We start from the raw sequence: 18,947 nt of genomic DNA, 5'->3' as shown, positions 1-18,947 counted from the left end.
TTATTGAAGATTCGGATATCGCCGATATCTGGAGTCCTCTAAAAACTGATTTCAACAAACATACATACAGGGGGACATGGCTTAATCGACTTCGCTATCTATAAGGATCCAGAATACATATACTTTATGGGGTCGGGAAATTATATTATATTAAACATTATTTTAGAAAAGAAATTGATTATAAATATAAATGTAATTGGACTCAGCTTAGAATCATTAAAAAAATACCATTAAATAAAAAACAAATTAACATTTTCTATAAAAAATGCATTAAAATTGCATTCTAATCTTATTTTAATTGAATATTTGTTACAACTGAATAATCTGTTGATAATAAAACTATGTATTTTTTTAAAGAATATAAAAAACTAAATTAAATTAGTTAGTTTTAGCTTTTTTAGGTTTAAAAACGCTGTTGCCATTTTCAAAGGGACGTTTGAAACCCTTCCTTTGGAAATTCTTGGGTGTTTTGGCTTTTATAATAGACTTCTTACGTATAGAATGGGGTTCAACGAAAATAACTTGATTGTTAATCATGCTCTCATTATACAAAAATGATTTACAATAGCCATCGGAGTTTTCAAATCCAATGATAGCAAAACCGCCTTTTTGAAAGATGTTTTTAATTTGGCCAGCTTTAGAGAACAATTTTCTAAGATCTTCTTCAGTGCAATCTGAAAAAAGAAAATGTAACAAAATGACATGTAAGCGTTGAAGGGTAAAATAAAATAATCAGTTAAAACCTACCTCTAGGCAAATTTGTAACATGAATGGTGGTTTTCTTGCTGTAAGGATCATATAATTCCGTTTCCAATTCAATACCTTGCTCAGTTTTACCATTCAATTTGAGAGCCTTTTTAGCAGCTAATTCATTTTTGTAGCAAACGAAAGCTAAAACATTCTTTTTACACACAATATCCAAGCAATCAATTTCACCGCACTTGGATAAGATAGCCTTGAGTTTAGCACCATCAACATTTTCAAAGTTTTGTTTGTTCTTAACCATTACGGTTAGATTTGCCTCATAAGTTTTACTCATTTTAGAGTCACTTTGTTTAGTTACACTAATGTTAACACCATTAAATACTGAGTTATGTAGTTCTAAGGCTGCATCGACGCTGGACTTATCGGCAAAAGTAACAAAACCAAAAGTGGAATTATATTTGGTTACAACTTTGACATTTTCAATTTTGCCACAACCTTCAAAGTGCTTTTTCAAATCGTCTTCATTCGTGTCGGCTTTTAGATAACGAACATAAACGCAGCGTTCGCGAATTTCTTTAAATTTAGAATCGCGCTTGGGTTTATGTGGGTTAATAACAATTATTGAACCTTGTACTTTGACTTTTCTATCAGCCAAGGCAGCCTTAGCACCTTTAATGGTTTTGAAGGCAACATTAGCGACGGTGCCACCGGGTGTTGTAATCATATGTATTTGATCAATTGCACCGTATTTGGCAAATACTTCTACGATATCAATTTGTTTACATTCTAAAAAAAAGTGTTTAGTATTTGTTATAGAAAAATATATTAATATTGAAATTTATATTAGATAACTTTTAAATTAATTTAAAAAAATTTTCAAAGTTGCTTAAATAATCTCCAAAACAAAAGAATTTTAGTTTTGAAAACCCCAGCATGTATAATTTGTACCAGGATGCATATGTATGTACATTATTTATCTTAGAATGAATTAAGTTTTCATTTCGGTGAGAACATTAGCACCTTATTTCTTTCGAGTTTTTCCAGTTTAGTTTTTTTAATATGTATAATTAAATTTATAGTACTCAAAATAGATCATCCCTTATATGTATACATACTCAAGTGCATAAAAGATAAGCACTTTTATAAACTAAAATGATTGGAAAGGAAATATATTATTTTAAGGGACTTACTTTTAGGTAATTTGACAACATGAACAATTTTGCTTAAGGGTACAGTTGAGGGGATTTCACCGCTTTTTACTTTAGATGGTATTGTAGGTTCTTCATTTGCGGCGTCTTCTTCATCTTCTTCCTCTTCTTCATCGTCTTCTTCCTTTTCTTCCTCGTTTTCATTTTCAGCGTCATCTTCTTCTTCTTCATCGTTATCATTTTCAGCGTCATCTTCATCAGCATCTAGGATAAAAAATAAATAATTAAAACATATAAAACATATGGTTATTTCCCAGGTCAGTGATAAAACAGTATTTGATAAAACCAGCACATGTGCTCGCTTGCAAGTTAAATCATAGCAGGTATATTACCTTCTTCTTCCATAGCTTCCTCGTCTTGTTCATCATCCTCTTCTTGCTCCTCCTCCTCCTCCTCCTCCTCGTCTTCTTCTTCGTCCTCTTCCTCGGGCGCTTCTTCTACTTCAACAACTTTTTGTACTTTAGCAGTCTTTTTAGGTGCCGCTTTTTTCGCTACAACTTTCTTGGTTACAACTTCTTCCTCTTCCTGTTCATTTTCTTCAACTTCTTCTACTTTGGCGGCAGGAGCTGCCTTCTTGGTAGCTTTTGTTTGTTTTGCCACTTTGGGTGCTGCTTTAACTTGCTTTTGTTTCATTTTTATTAAAATATTTATTTATAAATTGTTACAAAAAGATTTGAAAATTATAGAATGCGGTATTAAAAAAATGTGTATGTATAACCAAACAACACGTGCACAATTGACAACCGCTTTCAGAGTTGCATATTTGTAGGAAATATTTTAAGCGCTGCGTTTCTATAAGAAAAGTGTTGCCTATTTTAATGTTTAAAAATAAGCGTTTTTAAAGAATTTTACAGTGGGGTATTTTTGTTATACACTTAGAAAAAAATAGCATTTCTTCTGTATTAAAAGTAGAGTTTTTCAGAAAAATTTATAAATAAGGGTACTGGCCCACGTTCAATATATATTGATCAATTTAGATTATGACGTATTTAAATGGATTGATAAATACCTCCGGTATGCTACACCTTCAATATTTTTTACTTCAGTATTTGGAATATTTTATGCCGCGATAATCTCAAAATAACACAAATTTAGAAAAAAATAAAAATATTTAATATTTATTTGTTTAATTTTATTTATTTTTCCAGATATTACAAAATGTATCGTGATTGATATTATAAATCATGCTACACGTTCAATATTTATCACGAGATCCATTATAAATATTGATAGGAATTTTGGATTTGGGGTTTTCTGTGATATGTAACACAATCCATCAATATTACATGTTACACATTCAATTCATATCACAATACAAAATATATCAAGATATATATTGTACGTTTGAGACGGCCTTAATAGAATAACAGGACTATTATGAACAACAGAGCTTTCTGTAGAACGTTACGTGCTTAACAAAATATTTTAAAAAAGAATACTGTAATATATATATATATATATATATATATACATATATATATATTATATATATATATATATATATATATATATATATATATTATATATATATATATATATATATTATATATATATATATATATATATATATATATATATATATATATATATATATATATATATTATATATATATATATATAATATATATATATATATATATATATATATATATATATATATATATATATATATATATATATATATGAAGCATGGATGCGAATAAGGGCGTAAAGACCACCTTTTTAAAATCGCGTTTTTTCGCATAATTATATTAAACTAACCTTTTTACATCTATTCATAAAGAAATAAATTTAAAAATATAAATTTTTCGCTAAAATAGATAGTTTTAAAAGCACGATTTTTAAATACTATTTATTTTTTGGGTAAAAAATATTAGCAATTTAATGTATTTTTCTGTAAAAAATCGTATAAATTTTAATTCTAATTGCACCAAATTTGCAGAATGGTTGGAAAACATTTCAAATTTATTAATTTTTTAATTATATTGCAAAAAAGATTATTATTGAATGAATTATTTAAGTATGAAAGTGTGGACAAGAAGAAGGGCGTATATCCATAACTATAGTTATATTTTAAAAAATTATTATATCTTGTTATTTTCGGATTATTTTAGTTAAAGAAGTCCTATCCAATTTGATAATGAACTAAGATAATAATGTGGTTCGCTGATTTTGACAATAACGCAATAAAGTGCGATTTAAAGATTTTTCTAAGAAAATTTTTTCTAAGTATGTATAAAAATACTAAAAAATATATTTTTTTTCGGTTTTTGTTTTAATTACTTATAAGGATAATGAAGGATGTCCTTGAAACTTTAGCAAATAATGCTCTAGACTGTTATGTTGAGGCTGTCCAAGTTTTATATAATAAAATAATTAAGATGTATATAAAAATAACATTTATTTATATATACTTTCAACTAAAATATATGGATATATGCCCTTATTCCATTTTAGCAAAATTTCAAGTATTAATTTTGGCAAGTTGTGACTCGAATTTTTTACTGAGTTTTAGCACAGGGATAGATGTGAGTTATATTTATGCATATATGTAAAAAAAGTAGGAAAAAATGCCGATTTTAAAGTTTTATGATGTTTTTATCGTCTCCTGTAAAATTTCCCAAATGGTTTATACGCCCTTATTCGGCTCCATGCTTCATATATATGTTTTGATATTATTGAATAATTGTCATCTTTAAATTTGTATCGGGTATTTATCACAATCATTAGCAATGTATTGTATAATTTGTTAAAATAATTTAACAAACGTATCTATGTGTTCCAAAAATAACAAAATTATGACTAAAAAAGCAGTAATTGTCAAATTAAATTAAGAATGTGTTAAGGAAACGTTTTAACCCTATCGCTATATAGTATCTATATGGATACATTCAAGGTTTTTGCACATATGTTCAATTTTTTACGAATGTTTTTGGTTTGTTTCTGGAAAATGTTTTAAGGTATTAAACATTTATTTCCTTGAATTAGCTCCAATTGTTATAGAATGAACCATTTAAAAAATAAATCGGAACTGCTATTTGATTTCCAATTTGATTTTATATTGATTTAATTAAAAAATAATTTAAAATCTTTAGAAACATAATAGGAAATTATAGAACTAAAAAAATATATAGCTCCCTTTTCAATTTTTTATAGTGTCGTTGATATGACTTAATTAAAAATATTAGGAAATTAAAAAACTAAAAAAATATTGGAAAACATCTTTGCGTTCTTTCGGATAAGCATCCTGGATTAAAAATTATAAATCCTAGAATCGGAGGACCTTTAGATTAGTACCAGTCAATATCAATGTCAATAAAAACTGAGTGATTAAGTTTTTTTTTAATATAAACAGAAGAATTGTTTATATACTATTTTCATTTATTCGTTTTCTATCATCACTAACAAATTAAATGAGGAAAATCGCTATTTTCAATAATTACCAGATTATTTGCTTTGATAATGTTGCCAGAATTTTAAAAAAGAATGACGTTTTCGCTGTGTATACATAAAAAATTGGTAATCGTCTAAAAAAGTGACGTTTAGTTTGTCATTTTTATAACAGAAGAGACGAATACGCAGTTTTCTTACTGGAAAGAAGAATTTAATTACTTGTTCAATTTTTTTATACGAAAACTTCCCCACAAAAAAATTTAAGCAAATGAAAAATATATAAAAATGAAAACAACAAAATAAAAGTTAAATAAATATTAAAGAAGTTATAATAAAAAGAAATGTTAAAATAGTTTAAAATAATATAGCAACGAAAGTTTTGGTAAACAAGTAATTAAATGAAAAAATATTGAGACGAAAAAAAAAAACAAAAAACGGCAAGAAAAAAAATCAAAGAGTTACCGGCCCTTCTTAATAAAGCTAATAATTTTAAAGTAATTTTGTTTAATTCAAACAAAATTATAACGTTCATTAAATTTATTGAACAAACAGCTAAAATATCGGCAACATAATGAATAATTTAAGCACCAATAATGGAGGTGGTGGCGGTGGAGGAAATAGCAGCAGTAATAGTGCTAATAATGGTACGGGCATACGCCCTTCTTCGGCCAATGACGAGGCTGGTGGTGGTGGCGCTGCAGGTGGCGATACGGATGCCAGCTCGAGGCGACAGGCTACGCGGGTATTTAAGAAAAGCTCCTCGAATGGCAAAATTACCGTCTATCTGGGGAAACGTGACTTCGTGGACCACAGTACTCATGTCGATCCCATCGATGGGGTTGTCTTTATAGATCCCGAGTATGTTAAGGATCGCAAAGTATTTGGCCAAGTGTTGGCCGCCTTTAGATATGGCCGTGAAGATTTAGATGTATTGGGTTTGACATTTCGGAAGGATTTATACTTGGCCCATGAACAAATCTATCCGCCAACTCAAACGGAAAGGCCATTGACAAGACTACAGGAAAGGCTGATAAAAAAGTTGGGTCCCAATGCATATCCATTTTACTTTGAAGTTCCTCCCTACTGTCCAGCATCAGTATCATTACAACCTGCCCCTGGCGATACTGGAAAATCTTGTGGCGTAGATTATGAATTAAAAGCATTTGTTGGTGAGTAATATTATATTGATTAAATCAAGCTATTTTTGTTTCATTTGTAATTTTGCTAAATGATCAAGGGCAATGTATTCTAAAAAAAAAAATGTCATAAGATCAACCAAAGTTGGGGTTTCAAATTTATTGTGAAAAAACACGTTAATTAATCAATCAACACCGTGTTTTTTTTATTGAATTTTATTCTCAATTCTGGCCTCAAACTAATGTACAAACTAGTGTTTATAAATGTGTCATCAGGCAGACAGCATCAAATTCATTCACATCATTCATTCATTTTATTTTTCCCCTTTTCCAACAGTTTTTTTTTATCTCAAGTTTTTTATTTTGGGGTTTGCTTTTGTAACCACATAAAAAGTTTACAAATTTAACGCGCCCATAACATAATTTTTGTTATTTGTAGTTTATTTTTATGTTCATTTGAAATATGCGCTTACTCATTACGATCAACATGTATCTTGGCTTTAAGAATGTCGGTGTGTTTCTTCTTTTTTAGGATTTCTGTTTGAGTATGTTAAGGCAGCGAAATATTTTTTGATATTAGATGGGAGAAAAAGAATTGGTTGGTTTTTATTTGTTTGTTATAGGAAAAGTTCAAATATATAATTGTAATTCCATTTGGAAATAAGTAAATTGTTAAATGGATTTGCATTCTTATTTGAATGGTTTGGTTTTTTTAAAGTGAATTACACAAGCATTTATTAATGGGTTTCAAAAGTTTAATACCAGACTAATGCTAAAACATTATGACTCACTATTAAAAAACTCCCACTATTAAAATATTTCCAAGAAATTTTAAATAAAGTAATATTTTTCCAAATAAATGTTGTAACATTTTTAACGAAAATACTTTTTCTCCTAGCCAATACCTTATGTACAACTCATAAATAGTAGTGTATCCTAATCTTTTGTTGCTCATATTTCATTAGTTTAGTTCTATTATTGTTTTAAGACTTAATTGTTTTTACAATGAATTTTTTTTATATTATTATATTTGTTTAGAAATTTATGATTTTTTGTTTGTATTGTACCAATTAACAAAATAGAATCCTAAGCAATTTACTCATTTATGATTAACAATATACCAATATTGTTGTTGTTGTTTTTGTTTTTATGTCTGAATCATAAATCATTTCATAGTTAATATGCTTTTAAAGTTGTTTCTTAACAACATTTTAACACGTTTCTTTTTCATTTAATTCACAGTTTTAAAATAATATTTATTGTTTTATTTTTAAAATACGTCATTGTTATTTTGTCTCAGCAGCGAGCGGGGTTTTCTATGACAAATATTTTATTTATATTGTTTATTTTAAACACTTTAATTCGTTTCAATAATCACGAGTTATATTTTCCATTGGTTTTTTTGTTGAGAAAATAATTTTTTAAAGTTTTGAATGAATCTTAATAATTTTCCAATTATGAAAAAATTACAATTTTTTTATAACTTTTTAAAAGATAAATCACATACCGCAAACTCTTATTTAAATGAGTATAAAATATATTTTTATTAGGATCTTATCTCTAATCAGACTTTATTGTAGAAAATTCACTAGATTATTGTTTAATTAGAATTAAGGGTGTTTGTGAATTTAAAGCGTTAGAATTGTTTTCTATTTGCGTAAGAGAATGTTATCTGATATATAGCCCTTTAGGAATTTGTTATTATTAAATATAATCTTACTCAGCTTGGAAACTGGTTCTGTGAAAGTATAATAATTCAAATATAACATAAACAAGTATGAATGTATATGATACCCTACACCAGTCAGTATGTTAAAAAAGTGGATAATTTAAAAAAAAATAAAGCATTTAATTTGTTCTTTAACCTATTTTGGAATATTTTTACGTATTATTGACACAAAAAAAAAGAGATTTTCTACAAGAGGGCTAATAGGGGAGTAAGAGTAAATATGGGCCTATCCCTATAAATTTTGGTAGAGGAATTTTCTAGATTTATGTAGATTTTAATTGTTTTATTAGAAATTATAAGCGAATTTTGACCTTCAAGACATTTTCTGAAGGGGAGTTTGTATGGGGGCTAGGGTTTAAAGAGGCCCGATCACTATAAAAATTAGTTGTTGTTGTTGTAACAGCTCGACTGTGGCCGATAGTTGTTTCCTGGGGAAAAAACTTTCGTTGATACAGCTGTCGCTGAGTTGACAATCTTAGGCCGAGTATGACTCGGGTCGTTCCGGAGCGAAGATCCAATTGTTGTGGGAACGATAAAAAAAATTAGTAGTGTCACTTATCGTTCTATAAAACTAAGTTTTGAAGATTTTTGTTGCCATAATAGATCATTTAACGTAATTATGAGCCTAAAGGCGCGATTTTGGGGACAGACAGACGGACATAGCTAAATCGACTCTGAGCCGATTGGTATACTTTAAGGTGAGTCTAGAACCAATATTTTTGGGTATTACAAACATCAGCACAAACGCATAATACCCTCCCCACTATAGTGGTGTAGGGTATAACTTTCCCGCATTATCAAGAATGTCTGGTTTTTTTTATCTTAAGACAGTTTTTATACAAAAAATATTTTAATCTGCAGAATATCTTTTGGTTAAACTATAACCGGAGTTGGAGTTAATGGTACTTAATAGAATTTTTTTCATTGATCTAAATTTATTATAATTCTGTTGAATCATATCAAATAATTTCCCTTAGTAATTTTTAAATAAATTCCTAAAAAAAAATTTCTTATAAAATTAAATTATAAATTTATTTATGGTTAAATTATTAACTAATGAAATACATATTCAAATATTAAACTTATTCAAAGATTTTCTATAATAATTTTTGTGAAATTTCGTGATTGATTAAATAATTTTGAAATTTTCATTAATTGAAAAACGTGTTTTATAATCATTTCACTTGATTGTGCTACAATTTATTGCCCCAACAATAACAACAACACAACTCTATAATGTTGTCTTATTAAATCTGTATGATGTTAAATTTCATTGACGTACAACATTTTCATTTAATGTGTTTAATTATTACAAAAAAAATTAAAAGTCAGCTTGTTTGTGAAATATAAATTATTGAAATTGCCGAATGTTAAATAAAACTTTTGATTGATAGTTTTCCTAAAGATTAAAAAGCCTTTAGACATAAATATTTGGTAGATTTTATTTTATTCATCGATTAGTTAGTTGTAGTTAAAATTTCATAATTTTTCTATATTTTTCTTTATCATTTTGTTATAATTAGTAATAGTTTTTTTTTATAAAATACTTCAAGTCTTATTTTCTTATCTAATTAATTAGAACATTTTTTTACTTGTTTTAATTTTGTTTATTTTTAATTATTTATCTATTTAAATTGATGATCTTTACTTTACTTTATACACATATATACATACTAAATAAGTTGTTTTTTATAAAAAATATAAACATTTAATATTATTTATAACGTACTAGATATTTCATTTATTTTGTTTATTTAATGCAGTTATAAACTTTTCATTACACATTTGTTTACTAAATTGGATATATAGTAAATATTTATATATAGTATGTACATAAATATGTATATGTATATCTATAGTATAAAAACTTTATAAAAGGGTGTTTCATTAAGACCGTTTTATATTGTTTGTGATAATGGAATGAGATATTTTATGAAGCTTTCACTTTTTGAAATGTTAACGTCCCAGGAAAAATTGTATTAGTTCTACAACTAGTTCTTGAACACATGATTTTAGCCTGAACTTGTTTTAGTTTGTCGTTGAGACCAATTATTTTTGTTCGAATATTTTGTCACCTTCGGAACTGGTTCTGTGGAAGTGTTATGGAGTCGTCACTCGTACTTTATCACGCTTCTGGAACTAGTTCTTTAATCAATGAGTTTTGTTTGAATTTACGAAACATACAGTGTTGTTGTTACCTGCAATTATCACCAGGAAAGTCGTCAACAACACTTTTTATCACCTGGGCAAAGGAAGTAAACCTAAACCTTGTCATCATGGTCCATGGAGTCCAAATTCCGACCATGAACCAACCAAAAATATTGGCAGCATTTTTATTTCCTCAGCATACGCCACTGCAATCACGAACACATTGCGAAGTAGAAACAAGGTCCTCAAAGCGCTAGCCGGCAACACTTGGGGTGTGTATAAAGAAACCTTGTTGGTTTCATATAAAACGATTGGTCGGTCAGTGATTGATTATGCTGCTCCAGCGTAGTCACTTTCGCTAAGTGATGCCCAGTGGAGAAACATTCAAAGCTGGCAAAATGCCGTCCAAAGGACAGTAACGGGCTGCCTTCAGTAACGGGCTGCCTTCAGTAACGGGCTGCCTCGGAACATCACCTGCACGGGGAAACAAAGGTCCTCCCAGTCAAGGAACACAATTTCTGGTTGACTAAACAGTTTCTCCTGGGATGTCATCGGATTGGATACCCCCCCCCAGGCATATCAGGAAGGATCTTCGTATATACGAGAAAAACATATGTAGATATGTGCGGGATCCACTGGATCAGTCCTCGTATTCGGCAGCTTTGAACGACATTCATAGAGACGCCACTAATTCCGCGGTCGCAGTCCGCCCATAGCAGACTCTGAAAAAAACCTACCGCGGAAAACCAGAGTAGTTCTGGCACAACTAAGATCGGGATGGAGCAACAGGCTCAATGCCTACTGGTCACCTATAGACCGTGCCGTCCCCAAAGAATGTCATGCATGTGGTTAGGGTCCTCATGATACCCACCACATAATCAACTTTTCAGCCAACCCTACTTCACTCAGTCCAATGGATTTATGGACGCATCTAGTTGAAGTAACCTTATTTTTAGGACTGGACATTGATTGAGTTTTAGCTGTTACAACAACAACGAAACGTACATACATATCTTTCGCACTTCTAATCTTTAAAAATATATTTTGCAAGCAGCTAACTTTCCCTTCTCTCGGTACTTAAACAATAGATCCTGGTCTGTTTATTAAGAATCTGAAGTGGTTCTGCTTTCACTCGTTCTAGAACTAGTAGTTTTTAGAACAATTTACTCAAACTCAAACATTTTACGAACGACTTCAAAGTTTGCAAAAAAACGTTTTTAGACGTTTTTATACCTCCGTTTTGTGGGTTATGTCAAATTTGGATCTTCACTCCGGAACGACCCGAGTTATTTCTACTAGGCTAAAGATTTTCAATCTGAAGTATCAACCGAAAGTTTTTTCTCCAGGAAAGCACTGTCGGCCACAGTTGAAATGTTACCACAACAACATCCGCTAGTGATAAGCATTTTCAATTGTGAAATTTCTTTCGAGCCACATAATTTAAGGATTTTGTATACAAAAATACTAACATTGTATTTACTTACATTTGAAACAAATGTCATTTTCCTTACTAAAAAGTAACGTGCTTAATGAAAAACTCTATACAGTAAATTAATATTAAACTTGTTGCTTACTTACATATAGTTTTTTTCAAAATATATAAGTGATAACATTTGCGAATAACAAAAGTTTAAAAATAGTTTTAAACATGTGTTATATTAAGCCATAAAAGGATATTTTAATTAAAATTTCATATGAATACTTAAGATTTTATTCATAACAATTTTCCTAAAAAAAATTACTACAACAACCTTTGATAAATGATTATGATTAAGGTTATAATGTATGTATAAAATCATTGATATGTTATGGTTTCTTTTGCTTAAAAAAAAAAAAAAAGTATTTCTAAAACCTTATAATATATTTTTGTATAACAGTAGCCTTTTATTGTGTTATAAATGGATTTGATTATATTTTTATTACTTTTTTTAATATTTTCCAAATTAAATATTGATTTTTTTTTTCAAATATTAATGTAAAAATACATATGTATGAATATTTTATATATTTATACATTTGTTTGCATTTATGTATACAAACGTATGTTGTTATAAATTTTTTTTTGCTGTCGTAGTTAAAATTATTAGGTGGGTAAATATTATTGTTTTATTATTTTATTAAATATTTGTCAAACATTAACAGTTACTTTTAAAATACCCTTGATGTTAATAATTTACACTTGTGTTATCTTGATCGTATTAATGGCTTTAAAATTTGTTTATTTGTAAAAGTTTTTTAATTAAAAAAATAAAAGTACATTTATATAATTCTATTAAGAATAATAGTATTACAATACAATAAAACTATACAATGAAGAGGATTTACTTTTTAAATTTATACAATAAAAATTACTTTACTTTTACATTGTATTTAATATTTGAAAATAAATCATTTTTTATATTTTCATATCATATTTCTAATTAATTTACAAAAGTTAATTTGATGACAATAGAATTTTCTATCAGGTGTTGAAATAGTTTTATTGTTCATTTTTTTCAGTTTATGGAATTGTAGTTTCTCAAATATATATAGATTTTATTAGTGATTCTATTTACACTTAAACTAGATCATGTTATTTAAAAACTTTCCCTGGAATTATATTTGTTTTTTTAATTTAAAACTTAAAACATAAGCAAAATCTAAAATTTGAAACCAAAAATAACTTGTCATCATATTCTACTTTGGTCACCAGTTATTTATTATTCTTCATACCCAAACAACTACTTATTTTGAGTTATAAACAAAATACATATTTATAAAATAATTTTCTATTTACATGGTATGGTATCATGACCTTTATTAGTTTTTTTCTTCTTATGTTTGCAAAAAGAGACAAACATTTTCAATTATGATTGATTGTAATAACTGTGTAACTTGTCATTACTTTGTTTTATATGTCTGTATATAATTCTGTAAAATGTTAAAATATTATTATTATAATTAGATGTTGTAGAATAAGTACAAATTTTTAAGTAAATTATAATCTTATTTCTTTATAAATCAAACCCTATTTTTATAACTTTCTTTCCTTATATGAAGGGAATTGAACGTTTATCTGTTCGTTAGTTAAGATAGCGTTTGATGGTTTTATACCCACTATCCGTTTGTAACACATCCAAATAATCGCCAGAAACCTATAAAATTCTGGGTCCTCGTTATATTCTAAAACGATCGAGCCGTGTCCATCGCTCTGTCCGTCTGTCTGTTGAAAACACTATAGTATCCAAACGGGAACATCTTAAGAGTTGAAATTATGCGTAGAAGTCTTTAGTTGATGCATGTCTTGTCCCTATATAGGGTCCGCTTCAAGAAATGACTTTAACCTTAAAAGTACGAGTACAGCGAAGACACTTGACATAAATATGTTTAATACGACCCAAAAGCTCTTTCCAAATTTTAAAAGGATCGGTTCATAACTGATCATATCCCCTTTTAAAAATTACTTTAACACAAACAACTGGCTTTACAATAGCAGTGTAGTAGTTATGTTTATCATAAACAAGTTTTATAGCAAAAAAATCTCCCTAAAAAAAGTACAATCGATGATATTTTCAGTAGTTCGGTTAAACTACTACCTACCACTTAAAGTTATCCGTGGCCTCTGACCGTTTTAGGTGACGAGTTTTTTTAACATGTGCTTGTAATATCCTGAGCAGCGATTTAGAATATGAAAGAAAAAAATGTGAACAAATGGATGGGTTCGTCGTCCGTAAATTGTAGTAATCATAGGCTTCGATAAGAGAAATTTAATAACACAGACCAACGAAATGTGAAAACAAGCGAAAACCAGATTCCAAAGTTTTGTATTCTAAAGGATTGAGAAGTTTCGGTCCCTGCGCATAGGGACTACTACGGTAATGAACAGATGAGCTTGCCAGAACGGGATCTGCTCTTGACATTTCCGACCACGTTTCAGCAGTAACTCCGTTAAGTTTTATCAAAAGCAATATCCTCAGATTCTTTCTTCAAAAAGCTGAAAATAGCTGGAATGACCTAGGCGTATGTAAAGGGACCAAGTTACTGTGAACCGACTTGCATGTCTGTCTATTACCCAGTGTCCTGTTATTACTGATATCAGCCTCGATATGTCCCTTCTACTGTTTCTTATTGAAGAAACGCATAAGACACCTTATAAGCCAAAGTAGAAGGGACATATCGAGGCTGATATCAGTAATAATAGGACACTGGGTAATAGACAGACATACAAGTCGGCTTGGTCTCCCTTTCAATGATCATTGTCACAGTTGCAAAGACAGGGAAAAGAAGAAAAGGTCTTTCATCTCCTCTGTCAATGCAATGCTCTGGGCGAAAAGAGAAAACGCTTCCTTGGCAATCACTTTCACTGAATGATATCCTCAGATTTCTACTTGATAGTTTTGCGCGTAGTGAACTACCATATAAACCAACCAAACAACCAAAGGATTGAGAAAGAAAAAGCTTTCGAAACACAATCCATTTAACATACAAATTTGAAAATGTTTTCTTTCAGATCGAGTTACAAATATGGTCAATAAGTTTTCAAACTTTAGGACTAGATATGTCGAATATCTGATGCGATTATGAAATAACAAAGTGTACAATAGTCTCTAAAATTGAAATTGGACGATCTGACCAATTTGCAAATGTTCTTGGATCTATATCTTTCGTATGCTAAAATGAGGTCTTAAAGAACTTTTAGGATTTCAAATTTATATTTTACACTTTTCCATATTGTTTAAAGAGCTTTAAAAAAAGTACAATTAACTATTTAACTATTTAATTAACTATAAAACTCAACTACCTAATCTTGTTTATATATAACAGACTATTAGCAATTCAATTATTGCTAAAATTTATTGCGATTTACCTTAAAGCATTCAACTGCCATTACTACTAGAATCAGGATTTTCCATTGCTATTTTTCTCTTTTTTTTTTAATTAAAAGTTCAATTGTCCCACAACTATTTTTACTGTTTCGAAAATTACAATTAAGTTGCACCCTAGTTTTTTATATATCTTTTAATAATGTTAATGCCATTTGGTTAATTTTTTTCTTTCATTTTTTCAATTTAAAATTATTTTTTTTGTCGTTTTTGGTATGGATACACAGTATACATATTCATACAATTGTATTTATGTACATATATATGTATGTATGAACTCGTGCATATTCATGAGTACATTTTTCAGTATGTTTGTACAGAAAAAAAAATTACTGGTAGAAACATTTTTGTTTGTTTAATTTTTATAGACACTTGAGTTCATTTTTCCTCTAATTTATTTGTTTATTCTGTATATTTTTTTGTAGCTCTGTTGCCGTATTATTGTTATTATCTCATTGGTATTTTATTTTACTTTTTTCTGTTGTTGTATTTATTTCCAAAGAAAAATTTCTAAACTAAAAACAGGTGATGATAGAATGTTTGTTTAAATGTGTTGTTTTTTGTTGCTCATTTTTTTTGCAAATTATGGTTTGCAAAAAAATTTAAATAAAACGAAATTGACTTTGTTGCTTTTAAATTTTAATTAAAGTAAATAATTTCGTATTTTCCTTTCTTTTTTTGGCGGTGTGGCATTAAAATGATGATAATTTAATTGTATTTAAAGAAAAGTACTTAAGAATACTTTTATTTTGTCTGCAAACTTTTTAGATAACATACATATTGAAATACGTTAACAATTTGAGTTTAAATTATGAATGACACTTTGAGGAATTTAAGATTTTACTTTGTAGCTTACAAGCACTGCTAGTAATTCAATTAAATTGATTTTTAAATTCTAAGTGTCATTTAAATGACCCTTTTTCTTTGAATATTTTTTTAATAGATGTTGAAAAAGAATTAACAATTAGATTTTTAGCGGAAATGGAATCAGTATTTAGAATTTTTAAAATAAGTTTAAATTTAAAGTTTTTTTTATTAAATTTTACTAATTTAAAAAAGGTTTGATTTAAAATTAAACTTTTAGCGAATTTTCAAATTCAATTAAACAATTTTTTATAAAATTTTAGTAAAATTTTAATAAAACCTCAAATTTTTCTAAAAATAATAAATTTTTTTGCTTAAAATTTAAAAATTTTGTTAATTTTTTTTAAATTTCAAAATTTCGGTAAAAACTTTAATTTTATATAAAAGTTTTAAATTTTTAGTAAAAAAATGGAAAAAAACTATTTTAATATTGGCGATCTTTTTTTTCTTAATTTTCCAAAATTTTAATTAGTTTTTGAATTTTGAATTTTATTTATAATTTTAAAGTCAAGGTCGAAATCGAAATGAAATTCAAATTTTCAAGAATATCCGAAGTAAATTCTATTATACTCAAAAACATCAAACTAACCTTATACTCTCGTATCCTTCTAGGCGAACAAATCGATGACAAGCCACATAAACGCAATTCCGTTCGTTTGACAATACGAAAAGTTATGTACGCTCCCTCAAAGGTGGGCGAACAACCCTCAATCGAAGTGAGTAAGGAATTTATGATGAAACCAAATAAAATCCATTTGGAGGCCAGTCTTGATAAAGAACTGTATCATCATGGCGAAAAGATATCGGTCAATGTTCATGTGGCCAATAATTCAAATCGAACGGTAAAGAAAATTAAAGTTTATGTCCGACAATTTGCCGACATATGTCTATTTTCGACGGCCCAATATAAATCGGTAGTGGCCGAGACAGAATCCGAGGATGGTTGCCAAGTATTGCCAGGCTTTACACTATCAAAAGTTTTTGAGCTGTGTCCGCTGCTGGCAAATAACAAGGACAAATGGGGCTTAGCTTTGGATGGTCAATTAAAGCATGAGGATACAAATTTGGCCTCTAGTACTTTGATCACAAATCCAGCACAACGTGAAAGTCTAGGCATTATTGTACACTATAAAGTCAAAGTGAAATTGTTAATTAGTGGACCCTTGTTGGGTGGTGACTTGGTGGCCGAATTGCCATTTACTCTTATGCATCCCAAGCCCGAAGAGGAGGAAAATCCTCTATTAAGCGATAAATCACCACGACAAAGTATACGCGATAATCAATTGGTAGTGGTGGCCAACGATGATGCCAATTCAAATTCCTCTATCGCTGTCGTCCAAGAAGTACCAACTACAAATCTCATACAGCTAGACGATGATGATGCCCAGGACGATGATATTATATTTGAAGATTTTGCCCGTCTACGATTAAAAGGTGCTGAAACAGAAGCTTAAATGTTCTTTCCAAAATGCCATTTTTTAGCTAAACAAAAACAAAAGAGAAAAATTTATAAAACTACAAAATTATCATAGATTTTTTGGATATATTGTATTTAGCAACAACATTAAATAATAGTTTTCATATTTATCATTTTTTTATTTAATTATATACATATGTGTAAAATGTTTAAAGAAATTAAAGGAGTTTTTGTTTTAACATTTTTTTTTAAATTAAAATCTGTTTATAAGGGACGGTTTTGAGTTTCTATTAAAGCAAAGGAAAGAATAGTTAAATATTGTAAAAGGGCAAAACAAATCTAATTGATGTATATTTAGTTATTAAGTTAATTATGTTTATAATAATTATAATAACAAAATCACAAAACTAAAAACAAAAAACAATAATATTGATGATAAAAGATATTGAACAAATGTCTTGATGTTAACGAAATTGACGACGAAGATGACGATGTTGATAATGATGTTTAAAAAGATGAAGATAAAAACTGAAGATTATTATGATTAATATATGATTATGATAATGACCATAGTAGTATGATGTATGTCTTTATCTATGTATTTATGTTTATACTCTATATATATATTTAAATATTAAACAAAACAAAAACAAAAAGAAAGGAATAACTAAAACAATATATATATTGTATGTGTCTAGAATTTAAGTTGTAACTTATAATTTTATTTCTATCTCTAACTACTATTACTCTTCTATTCATTTATTTTTTTGTTTGTTTTCTTTCGTTTGTTTTATAAACATATACATACATGTAATAATAATGTTATATTAAAAGAAATATTTAAAACTGAACCATAAGATGAATTGCAATAAGTAAACCTTTTTTAAAGTTATTAAAATATAATTTATTATATTATAAACTACTAAAGAATACTTTTAATTTTAATATTTATAAATGGCTTGCAGTTAAGTTTTATTATCCTTAAAGGTTTGTTTTTGAGATTTATTTTTATTTATTGCAATTCTTCTTTGTTTAGGCTGGTTTTTAAAACACAAAACAAATAAATACTTTATTAAAATTTTTGTTATGCACATTTATAGTCGAACACACACATACACTTAAAACAAAAAAAAAAACTTTTATACAAATCACTTACACTTTTTTGAAAGATACATAAATTCACGAACACACTTTTAATACAAAACTACACAAAACCAAAAAATTAAAAATGTTTTATTTTTATGAACACAATTTTGAGAAATTTTGATAGGTTTTTTTGAAAAATGATTTATTTATGATATTTTAAGGTTTTCATTTCATTGAGGAATCCTGTAATGAATTCAGTCGATTAAACTTGCTTCATTCGTTTACATTAGATTCTCAGCTGTCCAAAATTACAAATTTTCCCCTGTTAAATTATTTTAATTATAGGTAATCGTCGGATACAAGTTCAGCTAATAAGGTATGTTTTATAGAAAATTTTCA

At 28.2% G+C, this 18,947-nt stretch overlaps 2 protein-coding genes across 2 annotated transcripts; one reads left to right on the top strand and one right to left on the bottom strand.

The window, feature by feature from the left end:
* Window positions 1-250: 250 nt before the first annotated feature.
* LOC111675649 (DNA-binding protein modulo) lies at window positions 251-2,659 on the bottom strand. Its single transcript, XM_023436441.2, has 4 exons — window positions 2,246-2,659; window positions 1,896-2,117; window positions 748-1,491; window positions 251-674 (listed from the first exon to the last, which is right to left on the bottom strand). Exons 1-4 carry the CDS (start codon window positions 2,544-2,546, stop codon window positions 379-381), a joined length of 1,563 nt encoding a protein of 520 aa, XP_023292209.2. The 5' UTR covers window positions 2,547-2,659; the 3' UTR covers window positions 251-378.
* A 2,800-nt stretch (window positions 2,660-5,459) lies between these two features.
* On the top strand, window positions 5,460-18,420 carry LOC111675652 (beta-arrestin-1). Its single transcript, XM_023436444.2, has 2 exons — window positions 5,460-6,475; window positions 16,658-18,420. The coding sequence occupies exons 1-2, from the start codon at window positions 5,878-5,880 to the stop codon at window positions 17,497-17,499; spliced, it is 1,440 nt and encodes a 479-aa protein (XP_023292212.1). The 5' UTR covers window positions 5,460-5,877; the 3' UTR covers window positions 17,500-18,420.
* The last annotated feature ends 527 nt before the right edge of the window (window positions 18,421-18,947 follow it).

The sequence above is a fragment of the Lucilia cuprina genome, chromosome 4 (assembly GCF_022045245.1).
Source record: "Lucilia cuprina isolate Lc7/37 chromosome 4, ASM2204524v1, whole genome shotgun sequence".
In the NCBI taxonomy this organism is placed as follows: Eukaryota; Metazoa; Arthropoda; class Insecta; order Diptera; family Calliphoridae; genus Lucilia; species Lucilia cuprina.
Note: the sequence above shows the minus strand (reverse complement) of the source record. Positions and strands in the feature narration are given on the sequence as shown.